Here is a 19707-nt window from a genome sequence, read left to right as displayed (position 1 = left end):
TGAACTTATTATATATTGCCCTCCAATGGCTGCATTCTTGCACGAAATGTGCAGAAAGTTTATTTTTACTCGGAAAGAAGTGCAGTGCCTAATGGGCGAGTGGCACTCGGCCAAACCATGTACGTTTTGGCACTTCCCTGGGGCTTTTTGTGCTTGTTTCACTGGTGTTCCACCTGCTCTGCTAAAATTGTTGTGCAACTTAATTGTTACTGCATTCTCTGCAAATATTGCAATGGTTATAATAAAGTCAGCATCCCCGTACAAGGAAGGTAGCAAGGTAATTTGCAATTTACAGCAACAATTTTAGGCTTAGATTTTCTTTTTCTTGCCTTTTTAATTTGCAGCAACACGTAAACAGTTAACGAGTTCAATTACACAAGCTACGCCATGGTGAATAACAGCAGGTTAGCAAAATTGCCAGGTTGCTTCAGACGAGAACTTTTTGACGCGAAATCGTTAAGGGCCCCATGTCGCAGAAAATCCAGTGTCGGCATCCCCCGTCCAGCGTCGACCATTGTTTCAGCAAAAATCATTCCGAACCACACATATCCAGCCACGCAGGCCCTCCGTGTAGTGTAAAGAAGTTACTGAACTAATTGAATTTCTCGAAGTAAACTATGCCAGAAAAATTGCGAGTACGACTTACAACCTGCAGACATGATAGCTTCGGATTGTAATTTGAACATACGAGAAAACATAACTCTGTTACGCGGAAACTCACTCACAAATCCCTTTTCCGCTGTTTCTACCATTCCTAGACCGGCTATGGTGTCCGAGATTTGCGCTGTTGGAGGCCATGGAGTGGTGCGCCCGGTTCCTTGCGACACCTCCAGTTAGCGCTCGCCTCCGCCGCGCCGCGGCCCGCGCGAGAGGGCACGTTTCTACCAGAAAGCTCGCCTTCGTGCAAGTGTTCGCTGTCAGCATTTCCCGGCAAACATCACGGTTACATAAGCTGCAGTTGCCAGGAAACGTGAGAAGCAGTCAGGGATCTTTGAATGCTACTGTGTTCCACTCTTAAAGGCGAAGCTTAAGCGTCTTCCAAATGTTTTTGCAGTAACACTAAAAACGCATAATTTAAGCACAAAGCTGCCCTTGCATTGTTATGCGCAAAGTTGTAATTATTCGAGAGGCTAAAATCATTAGGTTCTTTTGTTCCAGCTAATAATGACAGCTGATTTCCGTCCCGCTAAAAATTTTGCACTTCACCTTTTGACTCGGTGTTAAGAGGTCCTGCGTCTGCAGAGACTGCTATTACACATGATCTTCATTAACACCATATTTTAGCTTTCTTTTTGCAGCAGTGAGTGAAGACATAAAAGCCCTTGATGTACTTGCGAGGCAAAATAAGCTCACCCTCATGGCACTGGAACTACATATTAAATGAACGCCTCAGGTTGCCGCCGCGTGACCAATAAGCGAGAGCTATACAATTATCACAAACTATTGTGATGCAGTTATCGTAATATAAAGTTTACTATGTGCTATGAGTGCTTGCTAACGATTATTATTTTTTTATTGCCGAGTGATGTTCTTGTCACCTCGTTATGTTGCACGGTATCATGGATATTGTGAAGTGATCAACACATCGCAACAATTTGCTAAAGCGTGGCATTTACGTAATGCTGCAACCTTTGATTTCTTTAAAACAAGAAAATATGCTTTCAGTGGTTTACTCGAAGCACAAAGTGACGATTAAATTGCTTTGATTGTGGTGGAAGGAAGGTGCGACGGTCACAAACTGCCACGCGCTCGACGTGGCCAATCGCCGACCTTACAGCTGCGCAAAGACAGCGCAAGGCTTAGCGCTTCTGTACATTGTCCAAGAATGCAGACCAGCTTTTATATGGCAGTCCCACAACCACGGGAAAAATGGTCATTAAAGATATGCATGCTGCATGCGCACATGTAAACATGTCGGGCATAACCGACGACACGCAGCGCAATCCACACCACCTGTGGTTCAGCCAGAGCCCCATCAGGCAGCAACTCTGCTTGATCCCGTGACCAATAGCAATAACATTTACACATTGCAAACTGCAAAAACATATGAAAGCTCAGAAATTGCCAGCCAAGAAATATTTGGCTGTGCAAGGCTTGGGTACCTTTATTCTATCTTGAATAAACCGTGTAGTGAGCATGACAAACAGCCCAGGTGACAGGGCAATTGATTTGAACAGCACAGAGAAGCTATCAATTGATCATACAAAATCATACAATGTACAAGAGATGCATACAGTCAAACCCGACTATATCGAACCTGTTTACATCGAATTATTCCATATATCGAATAATTTCTGGACACGGTATAGTTACAATGAGTATATATAGCAAAAATTACGCATACATCGAACAAAACTGGTAGCGACTCCCGATATATCGAACGTCAAGCGGCGGAAGTTGGCTTTCCCTCGCGGTGAAGGGAAAACCCGGCAGCGCGGCTCCATCCAACCGCTCTTCCTACGTGACCGCGCTACCTCGGAGCTGCCGACACCCCCCTACAAAAAATTGTCCTGGCCCGCCCGTCTGCAGCGCTTGCTCAGACAGCCAATCAGAGGCTCTTGTGCCCTCGTCGTCCAAGATGGCGAAAGTGCGAGTTGTCTCGCTGCTTATCAGATTCATTGTGTGCGCCTTCTCCCGCAGTGTTGCCGTGATGAAGCGGCAGAATTCGCCTTTCGTCGTGAAGCTCGTAATCATAAATCGGGTCGAATGTTAGAGAAGTCCCCACAGCGTGCAAGATTCCGAGGAGCACTCTCGGCACGATTAGGACTAAAGCGGCCAAACTCGCGACCAGGTGCCCGTGGCACCTGACGCGTACACACTGCCATGTACAAGTGGTTCTTCGTACGTGCCAGTTTCCGCATGCTTGGTGATAACTAAATTCTGATGATCGAATGCGATGAAGCCATTGCCCGTGTTGCCGAAGTTTGGAGCGAGCTGTCAGAATTTCCGGAAGCTGTTGACGAATCAACGGTGGACAAGTTTGTGAGCGCAAATGATGGTGTCGCGACCACGGGAGAGCCCAGAAACGAAGACTACATCATGCCACATCATGCCAAGCACAAGTGAAAATGGGCACAACGAAGAAAGCAACGACCGTCTTTGGCCCACATCCTCCGAAGTGATTGGTGCGCTCGCACTAGTCCGGTGCTTCTGTGCGAATGCGGAATGTTGCGGCCTCAGCTGCTCCGACTCCTTAGACAACGAGGGGAAGTGCGTGCCTCGCACGCAGCGAAATTGCCCAAGCAGAAGAAAATGCAGGACTATTTCGTGCGAAATGAAGCTAGTTTCATCAATAAAGTGATTTCATAAATGGTATGTGCTTTTATGACATCCAATTATTTAGCAGGCTTATATCGAATTATGCTCTATATCGAACTGATAGGCGTTTTTTTGCAAGTTCCATATAGCCGGGTTCGACTGTACTAGAAAAGTACAATGCTAGCTATGAGTTGCTTGGCCGGCTGGCAAGGAAGCACATTATTTTTGCTTTCACTGCATTTCCTTGCTGGCCTACCGAGCAACTCAAAGTGTCGTGATTTTGTGTCAGCTATCTTTTATGTAGTGTATGACTCTGAATAAAGAACCAGTTGATGGCACGTTTATCCTGTTAGTGTCGCTAGTCTCGTGTCCAGCATTGTTCACCATGCTGAACGTAAAACTAACTATCCCAGTTAGAACCCTCAGGCCATGAATGAGCACTTCAAGACGAAGCTCTTACTTGTGGCTGGAGACCGCCTTGACCGGTCTGCGTTTCTCCTCAATGCTTCCTCGGCGGGAAGAGAAGCTACTGCAGCCATTGGCGACGGGCTCGACAATGCCTGGGACTGCTGGCTCGCCATTGCTTGCTGCTGTCCCAGCCTGGACCGGGCAGCCTTGGCCTCCCCGCTCCCCGCTGCCGTCAACCGTCGTGGCCGACCGGGACCGCCATCTTCCCGCCGCGTCGTCGGTGCCGGGGAGTCCGCTGCTGCAGCTGCCGCCGTCGTGAGCGCCTCGTTCTCCTTTCCCTGCCGCTGTGGCCGAGGCGGCCGCACCCGAGACTTGTGCGCGAGCTCACTCAGCGACATCTCTTCCTCGCTTGAGTGATCAGACTCGCCTTCCTCGACCGTGGCTGGAGATGGCACTGCAAGGCACATTGCCGCCAAGGCAGCCATTTTGACATTGCACGTCTGAAAAAATGTGGATGCCACCGTGTGTGTGTTAGCTGAGTGGGCTTGACTGCTTGGGTGGATCAAGCATGTAAAACACTGAGGACACATGGTCATTCGTAAACACTGCAGTCCCCTTCCTGAATGACACATCTCCTGTTCGGCCCTGTAGTTGTTGTGCCGCGCCCACTTGATGCAGTCTGGTTCGTCAGTGCCACTTTCTGTCACATTCTAGCTGTACATATTCTGTGTTCAAGCACTTTTTGGTTTGTGTTATACAGAGAAGCCAGGAAACCAACAAGACCTAAAACAAGGAAAAATTGGTCGAGTTGGTGTTGACTTGGAAACGGGCAGCGTAAATTACGAGAAAACAGCCAATGACAGCATCAAATAAAGGCATCAGGAAAGTAATAAAATAGTAACAGAAAGTACCAGCAAGGAAGAGTAATCTGACTACTCTGACATAGAAACATGCCAGACATGACAAACTCTAAGTAGACAATGTTGAATATTCAAACCTCTTTTAACAAGAAAAGGAATCAAGCTGCTCCAATAGAATTACAGGAAGAACAGCATAACAGAACGGTTTACCTTGTGCTGCCCGTCGCCTCTGATTCCGAAGACGGCCGTCATCACCCAGTTCATCACCGGGAGCACAAACAGAAGCCTCGGGACATGTCCGGAGCAATTCTAGGTCGGCTTCGTGTTCTGGCACTGGCTCCTCTTCGGAGTCCTTGTGGTTCGTGAGCAGAAGTGACACGGGCACCGGCGAAGCCCGGTTGCTTGCCGGCTCACTCTCGTCATCGTCGTCTGGAGGATCTATCGCCATGTCTAAAAGGGTCGACAGGGAATCGGGGAGCTGGGGCGAACCAATGTGGTTGGCAATCACCGTGGGGCTCAGCACCGCCAGCTCGCTGCCGCTGTCCTCTGCCATGTCTGTACAATCCCCCGGCAACAATGTTGGTGACGAGAGTCGCTCCATACCCGCAGACAACTGGCTCTTCTCCGCACCACCACACTCCCCTTTGCCAACTGCCTCGGAAACCCCTACCATCACCTCGGCAGACGCGTCGGCTCCGCCTGTGTCTGCCTCAGTCACAACCACAGAAGATGTTGCCGCCATTGCACACGCTGCTGCCTCCCGAGAGTCTGGTTCGACGGGCGCTTCCCCTCGCACTTCACTGACACCACTCACAACTGGTTGCCGCTCCTCCGGCAGCATCAGTGCAGGCACATTCACTGATGGCTCGAATGACGCTGTACTAGACAGCACCGAACTAGGGGATGCCTCGGCGCTCGTCTCCAGGGGTGACCGTGCCACCATCGTCGTTGCAATTGCTGTGGCCATCACCGACTTCATGACCATGTTCACAAGAGATGGCGATGAAGTTGATGACGGTGGAGCAGCAGGTGGTTGCACTGCTCTGGCAGTGCCACCTGTGGCAGCTGGGCTGCTGAGGCTGGCACCTTTGACCGTCGGTGGTATCTTGGAGACGACCAGTCGAATCGGCGGTGACACAGATCCGCTGGCTACAGACGACCGCGAGCCATTCTGGCTGGCCGGAGAAGAGATCAGCTCGGCCAGGGACGACTTGAGGGCAAGCCCAGAGGTGCCTGACGGAAGTGCCAGAAGCTTGATGGGAACCGTCTTAGGTATGCTGCTGGGCCCGGCTGGAAGGGCCAGCACAGGATGGCAGCTGGTTGGGGATGACGAGGAGGCCGTTGTTGCTGCTGTCAAGTTGCCCTTGAAGATGAACGTGAGCCGCTGCTGTGGATCACTGCTGGTGCCACTGCTGCCCGCTGTGCTCCACATGGAAGGCGAGATCATTTGGCCCCCAGGAACCTGAAGACACAAATGTAAATAAAACAAGGCTGCCGTGAGCACATCTGTGTTGACTTAAGGAATGACCATGCACATGCCTTCCTCTCTCTTTTGTTAACAATGTGTTGGGACGACTGTCACAGCTTATCCGTATACGTATCACCCTTTACACAATGCCAGATTACCGAAGATGCAGAAAACAGTAGTAGCCATAGGTAGCGACATCTTGTGACCTACTGTCCAAACACTATGTGTTGAAAGGTTTTTGTGTAAGACGGGTGCTCCCGTCGAATGAAAAGTGAAACGAGGTGCAAGTTGATAACGTTGTTGCCAAGCTTTTACACCGGCAGGTAAATACAAGATGGTTAGTGTGACTAGACTGTGCCATAAGATGACATCCCAAACGCGGTCACTCATTTATACATTTCGGCAACCTGGTATCACGTGGACGGTGATATGTGCACAGGAAAACAAATACTCCTGTTGTGCAAGACCCGTAGTTAGTGCACAGAGCAACACAAGATTGCATGATTGCATGCATGGACAAAATAAAAAGGCAAATAAAGTTGATTTTTGTTAATTGGACTCTGGCTAATTTGACCCTTACCGAAGCAACACTGAACCACAATACTGTGCAACAAAAGTCCGTAAATTAACCGTTTGTATTGCTGGCCGTACTGCTAGCATTGCTGTCACATTTTTTTTTCAGTAAATATGTGCTATAAAAAGCACTACTCTTCAACCAAAATTACCATTCACTTCGAATTCAATTCGAACTTAATATTGACTATATTAGCCCATCCCTACTGGTTATCTATGGCCTGCCCAGCTCCATTATTGCCTCTTAATTGCAACTGCCACATTTCATTCTACAATGACATCACGTGGTGACACGAACAGCAGCAGGCCGCCAGCTAAAGTCGGTGCACCATGGTTGCCAAGCCTTTTTCAGCCTTCTGATGCCCTTCCTGTGGCCTCCACGGTCAAGTGGCGCACGGTCCATTCTTGGAGGCCATGGCGTTCGTTACTTTTATGGTCACAACAGCTTACGCGAGGCTGTCGTTGGCGCTCCACAAAGTGCTTGGCACATTATGTGTCGTTGCCAAGGTCGCAACACCTCGCCGGTGGCTGGGCTACACCTAAAACGGCTGTAAAACGTAGTAATGCCATGGCTTCTTTCGCAGTACTTGCAATATTCTGTGAATGTAAATCACACATTAAATTTTTAGCCAACAATCATAGTGTCACTCCTTGACATCACATCCTGCCTATAAAGTACACAATATCGCCGCATAGAGGCTATGCCATCAATGCTGCTCAACAAACTTTCCCTGGCGTGTTGCACGGCCCCTTTAAGGTTGCTCCCAACATTTTTCGTTCCATCACTCATTGCCGGTCCTTAACTTCTTCTCAAGCTTCTTTTGTGACCCGATTTTGGCTGCTAGCGCGAAGTGAAACACGGACGCAGAAAGGAGCAGACAGGACGAGCGCCCAACTGTCTATTCTTTTGCATTACATTTCTTTTGTGACCTCCAAGTTTCTGTCCCGTAGGTTAGTATGTGTAGAATGCAATGATTGTGCACCGTTGTTTTCAAGGATAGTGCATAGCAACCCACCGACACTCACCTGCAACGTGCTTGAAGGCACCTCTGCCACACCGCTGGCAGGCTCGGAGGGCGAGGGCTGCATCGTTGGCATCGCCTCTGCCGCGTTGGCCGACGTTGGTCGCGTGGAGCCCCATGTCGTGGGGGAGGAGCAAGAAGAGGAAGGCATGGAGGAGGAGGAGGAGGAGGAAGAAATGGAGCTCGCCACCAGAGCCCCCGCCGAGAGCGAGGAGGGCGCTGCTGCCTCGGACGGGGTGGCCATCGACTGACTAGAGGCCACCACCACCGCGGTGGTTTCTGGGGAGGACGACGGTGGGGGAGGAAGGGGTGAGGGCGCGGCGGGTGGCAACGGTGCAGACGACGGCCGGTCTGGAGGAATGTTGCTGCAAGGGTCTTCGCTCGGTGGCGAGATGGAGCTCCCTGGAGGAAGAGGAGAAGGCGGAAGAGGCTGCTCTACACCATGAACTTACACTGCGCCCCCTTCCAGATCCTTCTGGATCGCGGTCGAGGCAGGAGGGCGTGGGTCTGTCTCAGTGCCCACCAACTCATCCATCGCACACATGCTGATGGTACATTCAACTGGTTCCTGCTGCACTCCAACTAAGTTTGCAGCACTCACAAGATTGCATTCGGGGAAATCCCGCCCCAGCCGACTATTTAGCCGCTCCCATAGCAAACAGAGGAGCCACATGATTGGCATTTTATCTGATCTCAGTCGCACTGCCAGCTTAAAGTGAAGGTGTCTCAGAGTGCAATGCCCTGAACGAACCAGATGAATGTGCCTAATTTTGACCAGCCATATGTAAACAGCGCTACGAGAGTGCTCTAGAGCACTTGAAGGTGACCAGTCAAATGTGCCATAAGAAACATCATCAAACATTGTAAAGTGCACATGCTTTCTTTCGTCTTAGCTATAAATAAGCGATGTCCACCCTCATCAGCTCCGTGTAGTGTAGCTTGTGTCAGGGCTCACCCACGGTGCGCCATTGATTCCTCCATGAAGCTCCCATTCAGTTAATGCTGCACGCACAAAGGCCTGATCAGAGGTGAACAACTGAGCAGCCTTTCTGGTTCTCTATTCTGATTGGCTGACGAGACCCGTAGCTTTCGCTGCACTATGCAAAGTTAATGAGACTGAGCCACTCTTTTGAACATGACGGACAATTTGGGGGTCTTCAACAAGCAGCTGGCTCGTGACGCCCTTGCACGTTGAGGAGACCTTAACATTAGACCTTCCTTTCCAAGCATTCAACTTCCTTCCGTTAGGTTGCCTAAGCTACAAGCAATCCCCCTAATGCTTCATGGAACAAGCTTCAATACAGTCCGTGGTACTCCATTTCCAGATGCCACTCAATGCCTCATGCAATCTTTACAGAGTATGGTAGACATCTGTAAATTCAATTCCAGTTAATTCAATCGCAAACGAAGGTCCCCTCACCAATGCCTGCGATTTCTATAAGACCAAACTTTCATTATTTTAATTCTGAAATTAGCCTTTGCCAGATAATCTGAACTTGCCTGGTCAGCATGGTGACCAGAGTGACGACTCCAATAGTGGCAATGTCAGTTCTGGCGACACTTACAGTATTGTGAATGCATCCAATACATGTCATCTGTTGGAATTTCCTATTTTCAGGCTGCCAAAGGAACATTTTAAAGCAAGAACGATAGCTCACGATGAATTATTACAGTATTTACACAATTATATGGCGTGGCTTTTCTTTTTTTGAGAAAATTCATCGAAGAATTGCTTCGGAGGTGCAATCCGATGCGAAACTAAAACCAGAACCGCGTCCGCAACAGCCTACCGTAAGAGCCAGCTTAGCCATCGTCATCACCACTGCCATCACAGGATGGCAACCATGTATGGCAATAGAACGAGTTCTCGCATAGCATTACGATGACATTACACTTTCAGTATAATTACAAAGCATATCCAAAATGATAAGTTATTTTACATGTTAAGCTAGCAGCAACAAGTCGCGTCACATACACTTGGCATTCCGGAGAATTGCATGTGTTGCTAGCGAAGTGGTTAGTCTAGGTGTGGGCCACCATCTTATATGCGATTGTTACAGAGAGTTGTATGATAAATGCAGAATATCGAATGTGCTACGAACCATACAGAGTACGTGCCGTGGTTCTTTGTAGACAGCAATAAAGTGCTGCCTGAGAGTGATGGCGAAGGACGTTGACGGAGTACTGACAGGACATTTTTTTCCCTGTTTCATTACGTTATTGGATAGCCCTCCCCCCAGTAACTACATTGTGGAGTCTTATTATTATTCCCAGAGAGTGCAACAAATGATTAATCACATGACCTTTTAATACAGCCATTTCAAAATGTGCGCCAAGGGCAACACGGCTTTGCACATGGAAGAGGTTACCCATTTTGTCACTGAAACTTGGGGTGGCAGTCTTGTGGTACCAGGTATCACTTTTGCTGTGCTGCCTAAAGCCGAGTCCATTCAGGGGTAAGAGGGGAGAAAGCGTCCCCCTGCTTTTCCGAGAGTGGTGAACAGTCGAACGGGCCAATCTGGCAACTTTTGGCGACACAGTCATTGTACACCCTTCACCTCGCCACCTCTGCTTTTGGTGACATGAGAAGTGACCTTTACCCTTCTGCAGCCGCGCTTATGCTTGGAGAGCGTTTTGGATGTGTCATACAAAAGGTGCTGCAATTATTCATTTCTGGCACTCTCGAGAGATTGAGGCTTTGTACCACAACTATGGAGTCAGCAGCTACCTAAAGAAAGCAAGAAACACACACAGGACACCAAATTTTTGTGTGAGTACTCCTTTACACAAATAAATTCCCATTCTGTGAAGGCAAGGTTGGCTGATTAATCCTTATTTTATTGCCAGAATCTGAGGCATCTTATGATTTTCCTGCTAAAGATCAGCCTGCATGTAAAATTTATGCTTTGTTTTCTAATGCAATTTTTACAATATTTTTTTACTTTGAAACCATAAAAAGGGGGTGTGCATTTTTTTTTTTAATATTTGGGGTTTTACGTGCCAAAACCACTTTCTGATTATGAGGCACGCCGTAGTGGAGGACCCCGGAAATTTTGACCACCTGGGGTTCTTTAACGTGCACCTAAATCTAAGCACACGGGTGTTTTCGCATTTCGCCCCCATCGAAATGCGGCCGCCGTGGCCGGGATTCGATCCCGCGACCTCGTGCTCAGCAGCCTAACACCATAGCCACTGAGCAACCACGGCGGGTACAGCGCCGAACGGTGACGTGCTTTCACCAGAAATTGTGCGCACGTTTCCTGGTATTCTAAACAAAGTGGACTCGCTCACGACAGAAGTGAAACGTTTGAAAACAGAAAAAACAACTTCTTGCGCTCCGAACTGTCGCGACTACGCAAGAAGAGCGTGGCAGGCACTTCCTCCTTATCAAATGTGACACGCCCACTTTTCTCGTCTATACTGCTGCGGCGAACGCGGTCGTGCCACCTACTATACGACGAATGCGGCAGTCCAACAACGCCTGAATAACTCGGTTTCCAGCGCTTGCATTTGTACATTTGGGTCAGGGCAAATACTACCAAATGAACCAGCGATCCATTTTGATGTTTTTTTCTTTTTTTTGCCTCTTTTTTAATTTGATCGATTCGTCAGTCCCGTCAGGGGTGAATTCAAGAAAGTCGGCTACACTACAGAGTGCGCCTGATGTGATCCAAATGTTGATGCCTTTCTAGTTAGCTATGTCACGAATTGCCCTCCAGGACCAAAAGCTAAAGAACACGCACAGCAGCAGCATTTCCTTGAATTTCAGTGGGTCCCTATGCACTGTCCAAATTCATGCTTTTTATTTGTCAGGCACTGGGTGCATGATCCTGCATCCAGGTGCTTGAGACTGTGAACCCCCACTGCACTATCCCACAAAGTATCACATAGTTTCTTATTATGCTACAACTACAGCAAAAGCTTCCCTGCTACCTGGTAAAACAAATAGTGTTCATGTTAAAAGACAGACTGGTGGGAATAGCTTGAAAAGAAAAGAAAAAGCTTAAACTAGTTAAAGAAAGCAGGAAAGGGGAGTAGGGAGTGACATGAAATTTTGATGACAGCTAATAACAAGCCCCATTTTTCCCATTTGCAACTAAATGATTAGGCTTAAATGATGACAGTGACCTTCAGTGGCACTGAGATGGAATACGACCGTTCCAGGCCACCTTTTCCAGGCCGCCTTTTCCAGGCCACCACACATTAAATGCAATCAGTGGATGTTTGTGGCAGGGCTCAGCAGCATAACTGACGTTTCAGAAGTTACCATATTTCTGAATCTGGCCCCCATGTCCCAAAAGTGGCTGCTTTACATGGGTGCTTTTTAAAATTTGCGTTCGATTCCAAAGAAATTCATTCTGCTTCTTTGCTTTTATGTCAGGGCTTCTAAGTGAAAGGTTTTTGGGTTTGCTTGGATTCAAGCTTCTGCATATTTTTTGGTTCAGTCTAGGTTCAGCTCCGGAACAAAAATTTAATGGTTTGAACTGGTCGATACAGGTTCAAAAGAGATTGAAATAAACGAGAATGAAAAGCCTCAGAAAGAAATGTTTCACAGCCTCGCCTGCAAATTTTTTTTTAGTGGGAGGTACTTTATTACTTCCCTTACCTGATGCGAACCAACGTATCTCTGGTGCCTTTAATATTATGCATGAAATTGAATACGAATACACTGTCTGAAGGCGCAAAAGTGCAATGCGATTTGATTTCGAAGGCCACAGTGCCCACCGCATCGAAAATACAATTCATTCCATATAGTTGTGCCTGCAAGCTGCCTTACAACTGAACACACCTGGTCAATTGAGCCTACCTTCCAACCTAAAGTTAAACATTAAAATTTTTAAAAATACCGTGATCGGACATGACAAACCAAAGGGGTGCACGCATTTACAAAAGTTTCCCGGAGCACACACCTTTCGTGGGATAGACGTGCATTTTGATGCGATTAACATTCTCTGGGAGCTTCAGCCAGTTTGTGATATGCCTATGCCTATCAGCATCTGACCTCTATCTTGCTAACTCGGTTCACCAGGTAATCAATGGTCTAATAGGTAGAGCACTGGGCTGCTGTGCTAAGGGAACCAAATTTGAAAGCAACCATTCGACCAATTTGGGTCACTGGGCATGCCACTCTTCAAAGAACCTCTTTCACGCCAACTTGTGTCACTTCCATTGGGTATGTGCCGCTTTTCAATGAATCTCAATGACTGCAATCTGGGTCACTGCCACTAGGTATATGCCGCTCGCCAACGACAAAAGAAATCCTTTAAAATTTATCCGGTACTGGGCAAACCGAACCCACATCATACATACTTAGGCAATCTTGTCCGAATAAATATTGTAACGAATAGTTAAGGGAGTTCAGACACAACTATTTATTGTGGGCTAACTTGTGCCCTGGGGGTAAGTAAAAAAGACTGCCACGAAGAGGTGAAGCGACGAGCTTCGCTTCACCTCTTCTTGTACACGCCGACAACGGCCAGCTGAGATGCGAGTGTGTGCGGCGAAAACACTTGACTATTTTGTCGTCTTTTTCTCCAATACGCCGTTGTCCTCTTGGGGTGGGGGCGCACGAATCTGCGCGCGTCGTTTAAAGACGTTTCTGCCTAGGATCATTATCCCCCCTCCAAAACACATCGTCCCAATCCGTAAGGCGACGAAATTGTTCACAAGCTATTGTCCATACTAAAGTGGTATATGGCACAGAATAGATGTTTCATAGAGTATTGACTGCCTGTCATAATATGGCTTCAGTCTGACCCCATGTACAGTTTCTGTGCGACGCCGGCATCGTGATGAGGTCGCATGTCCTTCTGGCATAACTTCTTAGTTCAAGGGACTGGTGCGGCGAGGCACTCGGTAAGGGCCAAAATAACGGTGCAAAAGCTTTTCGGACAGGCCGCGCGTCCGCACGGGAGTCCACACCCATACTCTGTTGCCTAATGCATACTCGACTTCTCTTCGCCACAAGATGTATCGGTCTGCGTCAATGCACTGCCATTGTTGAATGCAATATCGTGTCAGGTGACGTGCTTCTTCAGCCCTCTGTGTAAAGTTGCTGATGTCAGGGTTCTGTTCAGTACTGTCGCTGACAGGCAGCATTGCATCCAAGGGTGTGGTAAATGTTTGACCAAAAACAAGCTGGAATGGCGTTACTTGTGTATCTTGTCCCATGTACGGTGCTCTAAGTCTACGTAAATTGACAACATATCTTTCAGCGTGCTGTTCAGTCGCTCGGTTAGCCCATTTGTTTGAGGGTGATAGGCAGTTGTTTTCCTGTGGCTGGTATGAGTCAGTTTCATAATGGATTGCATCAAATCGGCTGTGAACGAAGTTCCTCGGTCCGTGATAATAAGTGCAGGTGCACTGTGTCGCAACACTACCTTGGTGACAAAGAATTCAGCCACTTCCAATGGCTGTTGCACTGATTAGAGAGGATTTCTCGGAATATCGGGTTAGGTAATCAGTCGCTACTACAATCCATCGTTTCCATGATGACGATGTTGGAAAGGGACCGAGCAAGTCCATTCCTACTTGTACGAACGGAACTCCTGGGGGTTCTATTGGTTGCAGGAGGCCTGTGGGTTTTAATGGAGGCGTTTTGCGTCTTTGGCAATCCCGGCATGTCCGTAAATAATGCTGTGCTGAATTCAATAGCTTTGGCCAGTAGTACTTAGCATGAATTCGGGCGAACGTTCTGCTCCCTCCGAGGTGTCCTGCTGATGGGTCATCGTGACAGGCTTCCAAGATTTGGGGTCGCAAAGCTGAAGGAACGAAGAGTAGAAATTTCTCTGTGCTGTGCTCAAAATTTCTTTTATACAGGACACCATTTCTCATTACATATGATGACAATCCCCGGCAGAAAACTCGCGAAACATGGACGGGGTGTCCCTCGAGGTGCCCGAGTAGGAGCAACTCTGCTCCAATAAACGGAACGTCGTGTCCATCTTTCAGAGGAGCAGATTTGATGGGCGCATGTGATGAACAATCAGCGTCACTGTGCTTGCAACCTGACTTGTATACAACTGCTATGTCGTATTCCTGCAGCCTCAAACTCCTCTAGCAAGTCGTCCAGATTGATCTTCCAGGTTTGCAAGCCAGCACAATGAGTGATGGTCACTGATTGCTCGGAACGGTCTACCGTATAAGTATGGTAGGAATTTTCCTATGGCCCATATGACTGTGAGGCATTCTTTTTCTGTGGCTGAATAGTTGGTTTCAGCCATCGAAAGAGTGCGGCTAGTGTATGCAATCACTCTTTCCTCTCCGTTTTCCCATTGAACGAGGACGGCACCGAGTCCTAAATTGCTGGCGTCTGTGTGGATGTCTGTTTCCGCTTCCTCATCAAAGTGTGCAAGGACCCGGTGGTTTTGAAGTCACCGTCGTAGCTCAATGAATACATCTTCTTGTTCACTTAGACGAAAGGCATATCTTCTTTCAGTAATTGCATTAATGGCTCGGCAATCTTCAAAAAATTTTTGATGAAAAGCCTGTAGTAGGCACCAAGTGCTAGGAATCGCCTAACGGCCTTTTTATTAGTTGGCCTAGGAAACTTTTCTACTGCTGCGGTCTTCTCAGGGTCAGGACGGATGCCTTCGGAGCTAATCACATGGCCGAGGAAAAGGAGCTCATGGAAGCCGAGGTGACATTTTTGTGGCTTTATTGTCAGCCTTGCTGAACTAATAGCTTTGAGCACAATCCTTAGTCGTTCCACATGCTGAACAAAGGTGGTAGAAAAATTCACGACATCATGAAGATAAACCAGATAGGACTGCCACTTTAGCTCGGAGAGCAGTGTCCATCATCCACTGAAAGGTGGCAGGTGCGGAACAGAGGCCGAATGGAAGTACCTTGAATTCGTATAGTCCATCTGGTGTGACGAATGCTGTCTTGTCATGATCTTGTTCGTCCACTTCTATTTGCCAGTATCCGCTTTTGAGGTCGAGAGAGGAAAATAATTTCGCATCCCGTAGTCTATTGAGGGTGTCATCGATCCTCGGAAGTGGATAGACATCCCGCTTTGTGACGACGTTTAGCTTTCGATAATCAACGCAGAAGCACAAGGTCTGATCCTTTTTCTTTACCAGCATCACAGGCGAAGACCACGGGGTGGTCGATGGTTGAATTACGTTGCCTCTAAGCATTTCTTCGACTTGTTTGGCTGATGATCTCTCCTTCGGTTACACTTGGTAGGGATGCTGGCAAATAGGCCTCACAACTTCGTCGACAATGATGTGGTGTTTGGCGATGGATGTTCTCTGGACTTTCGATGTCGTTGAGAAACATGAGGCGAATTTTTGGACAAGGTTTTCTATTTGCTGCTTCTGGCTCGGTGATAGTGCTGCTCCGATGTTGACGGATGCGAGTATGGAGGCTATGTTGTCAGAATCCAGTAGTGCGGCATTGGAAGGGCTCAAATACGTAATCTGTTTCTGGCAATGGCAATGACAGTTCCCTTTGCAATATGCCGGACTTAATTTCCAAAATTAGTAAGGAAGACATTCGAACACCCGTCACGCAGCTGAACAAGACCCCTTGCCATACAGATCTCTTTTTCGAGTAAGAGCCTAGTGTTACTGTCTGCTATTCCTTCATAGTCGCTGAATACGGTGCTTCTTACATCGACAGCTATGCTGGATCTTGGGGGTATCGTGACATTGTCGTCTATAATATGAAGCGCGTCAAATTGTTCTTCCACACTGGAACGTTGCGATGGCGTGCTTCGTTGAGAACAACACACAGGATTCCTGCAAGTTGATTACTGCACCGTTCGTATGCAAAAAGCCCATTCCAATAATTAAATCCCTTGAACATCCTGACAGGAAACTGGCGACGTATGTAAAGCCGCATATTCCGATTCTAGAAGTGCACCTGCCCACCGGGTTTATAAGGTGTCCTCCGGCAGTTCGAATTTGCGGTCCTCTCCAAGGAGTTGGCATTTTTTTCAGTCTTCTCGCAAGTACTTTACTCATAACGAAATGGTCTGCGCCTGTGTCTACTAAAGCAGTAATTTCGCAGCCGTCTATAAACACGCATAAATCAGAAGCAACATCACTCTTTCCGCAACTGCTCTCGTGTCCGTCGTTATATTTCAGAATCAGCGCTAGAGGCTCTGTTCTTGCGTCAACAGCGGCCTCACCTCCACAGGTCACCTGTATTAGTTTTCTCGAAATGGGCTTTGGGGGCGTCGCCTTTGGAAGCTTGAGGATGGACACGGGCTCGGTGATCGATACCTCAGCGGCACTGTTGACCGAGGTTGATGTTGCTGTGAAGTCTGCGGGCTTTGGCGCGTTGACAAATACTCCTGGATTTCAAAAGGGCATTCACCATTTCTTGGGCAAGGAGCGCATATGGAAAACCCCCGAAGTCCCGCTCTGCGGTATTCGCACGTTCTGTAGAGATGACCAGCTTCACACCGCAGTGGTAGCACAGTGGTATTCTATCAGGAGTGTGCGATATGTCAGCCTTCCGGAATCTTGTCTCAGGTGGAGACGGCAAGAACAGAGGTTCGGGTACATGCGTAGTTGCCGTGACGAAAGTACGTCCTGGGGACCTTCCGAGTACCTCAGCGTACGATACGATCGGCTGTACCGGTGATGACGCTTGCGGCTGTGCTTGCGGGTGCTGCTCGCGAACTGCTTGTCTCACATCTTCGCGAACCACTTCTGCTAACGAAGAGACCGCTGTGGGGCCGTTGTTGAACTGTTGCCTCTGGAGCTCTTCTCGAACCACAGATCTTACGAGTTCCCATAAGACCTCGACGCTGTTCCCGAACATTGCGGACATCGCATCCATAAAGGCGATGTTCATATCGCGGTTGTAGAGTCTCATTCGCTGTTGAAGTGTCCTTTCCATAGTTGTCGCCTCGGAGTGGCATTCGACGATGGTGCGGGGAGGGCTGCAAACCAAACCGGCAAAAAGCTCCTGTTTCACACCGTGCATCAGGTGCCGAAGCTTCTTGTCCTCGCTCATGCTCGGATCGGCCCGGTGTAATAAGTGGGGGACATATCTTTGAGATACATTGCCACGCTTTTGTTTCGGCTTCTTGCTTGCAAAGCGGCTCCAGCTCTTTACTGGTAATCTGTGCTCAGATACGTGGCCAACAGCTCCCATCGGAAGTCATTCCACGACCGGAGGACAGCTTCATAGTTTTCAAACCACATTTGCGCACAGTCTTGCAACGTGAAGTAAATGTTGCGGAGCTACCGGTTTTCATCCCATCCATTGTAGTCCATGATGCGCTAGAAGCCTTCCAACCAGTCCTCGGCGTCTTCGAAGGTGTCGCCGTGAAAAGGCTCGAGCGTCCGCGGCTGATCAACGACGATGCGGGTTGAGGCTGCCTGGGATGTTGTCTGCTGCTGCTACTATAGTTCGCTCCGGCAAAAGAGGAAACTCAAGAGGCTCACTACATAGGTGACGGCTCATGCGCTGGTGGACAGGCGTGAGATCGTTAGGTGTGAAATGGCGTGGCTCCGGGCTGCTTTCTCCAACTCGAATTGGGCTGGAAATTATTACCCAGCACCGCCACCAGAATTGTAACCAACAGTTAAGGGAGTTCAGACACAACTATTTATTGTGGGCTAATTTGTGCTCTGGGGGTAAATAAAGGAGACTGCCGTGTTCTAAACAGATCAGGAATGCCTTCTCCTCCTTCTCTCTCGAGTGTCGCTTCACCTCTTTTTCTTGTACACACCGACAACGCCCACCTGCGATGCGAGTGCGTGCGGCGAACACGTGCCATTATTTTGTCGTCTTTTTCTCCAATACATTGTCCTCTTGGCGGGGCGCAGGAACCTGCCTGCGTTCTTTAAAGATGTTTCTGCCTTGTATCAATATTCACAAATGTGCCATGCGCAGACTTTGCAATGGTGCCACAAGAGATCGCGCAGAATGTCCAGAGGGAAGTGCGAGAGGGGATCCCAGCTGCACATACCTCACATAAGACATGTTTCGGTGGAGGCAATATGGTGTGTCAGTACGCGGCTTCAATGCTAATCGAATTAACGTCATCCATTGTGACATGGGTTCTGCCGGGATTTAGATGCAACGTTGACAAAAGGTAACTGCAACGTTGACAAAAGGTAACTACAAAATGCTGTTTTAAAAACCATGAATGTAGTTGCAAATATAAATTTGTTACTTCACATATTTTATTGATGATGATTTGCTTTTCGACTCAGTATGCTAAAAGCAACAAACCCTGCCTCGCACAGACAGAAATGCAACACACTGTTTTTAGACCACAGCGACATTTTCAGCAACTTTGCTGTTGCCGGTTTTACAAGTGCCATGAAAGAGCAGCGTTCGTAGGTTGCCACTTGTCTCTTTTAAGCTTCGCCATCCACAGAAGCCTTCTTTTTTGACCTCCCGAAAGTGATAACAATCAGCAGTCTTTTTTCGAACTAACAGGACACTGCGGGATGCAGCACCCAGTCATTTTGCAAAACGCACAACATGGTTGGCAAAGCGTGTGTTTGCTGCTAACCATGCACATTTACGGTGGCCGTTGGAGGCGAGATTGAAAATTTATTTTGTACGCATCTATTTTTTAAACGTCTGTCGCGCCCATCCTTTGGCATGTTTGCAAATTTTTCTAGCAGTATTTCTTGTGAAAACATGGATGCAGCATTAGTAAAATCGGGCTGAAATTAATAAACATTATTATAAAATTTCAGAGAGTTGGCAGGTATGCATTGAGGTTGAGGAATCAGTGAGGGACTGATAATTGAAGGTTAAGCAACAACACCGGCCTGTGTGAAAGGCGTTTCCTTTGCAAAGGACTTCTGTACCGCCTGCAACCGAGCTATAATGATGCATCCTTGCAAGGTCTGTTACTTCAAAGGGCTGAAACTTAAGACACCATCACATATTTCTTTGTGTATGTGTTTGAATTGACATTCCTAACATGTTACAGGCGTTTGCACCATATTGAAGTTTGCTGCACAGTATTGAGATCTATATTATGGCCATGCGGCATTGCACTCGGCCTTGCTTGCACAAATATCAACATAACGCGCGTCAGAACTGAGTTGAGGCTATTTGACGTTAAATATTTGAGGCTTACCAGTAGTGCGAGAATCGTTTGCAGGCTATTAGAGGCTTTGTTCAGCATGTCCCTTTG

General features: G+C 48.0%; 1 protein-coding gene across 4 annotated transcripts in view; it reads right to left on the bottom strand.

Annotated features, from left to right (window-relative positions):
* LOC135914566 (mucin-19-like) overlaps positions 1–19707 on the bottom strand; it is a 64441-nt gene that overhangs the window by 18721 nt on the left and 26013 nt on the right. For all 4 annotated transcript variants that reach the window (XM_065447475.2, XM_065447478.2, XM_065447477.2 and 1 more), the window contains 3 exons: positions 7594–7991; positions 4737–5988; positions 3719–4120 (listed from right to left, as the gene is read on the bottom strand). In XM_065447475.2, the coding sequence (XP_065303547.1) occupies positions 3719–4120; positions 4737–5988; positions 7594–7991 (2052 nt within the window). The remainder of the gene's footprint in view (positions 1–3718; positions 4121–4736; positions 5989–7593; positions 7992–19707) is intronic.

The sequence above is a fragment of the Dermacentor albipictus genome, chromosome 6 (genome assembly GCF_038994185.2).
Source record: "Dermacentor albipictus isolate Rhodes 1998 colony chromosome 6, USDA_Dalb.pri_finalv2, whole genome shotgun sequence".
NCBI classification, from domain to species: Eukaryota; Metazoa; Arthropoda; class Arachnida; order Ixodida; family Ixodidae; genus Dermacentor; species Dermacentor albipictus.
The sequence above is the reverse complement of the archived record's forward strand: the minus strand, read 5'-3'. Positions and strand labels throughout refer to the sequence as shown.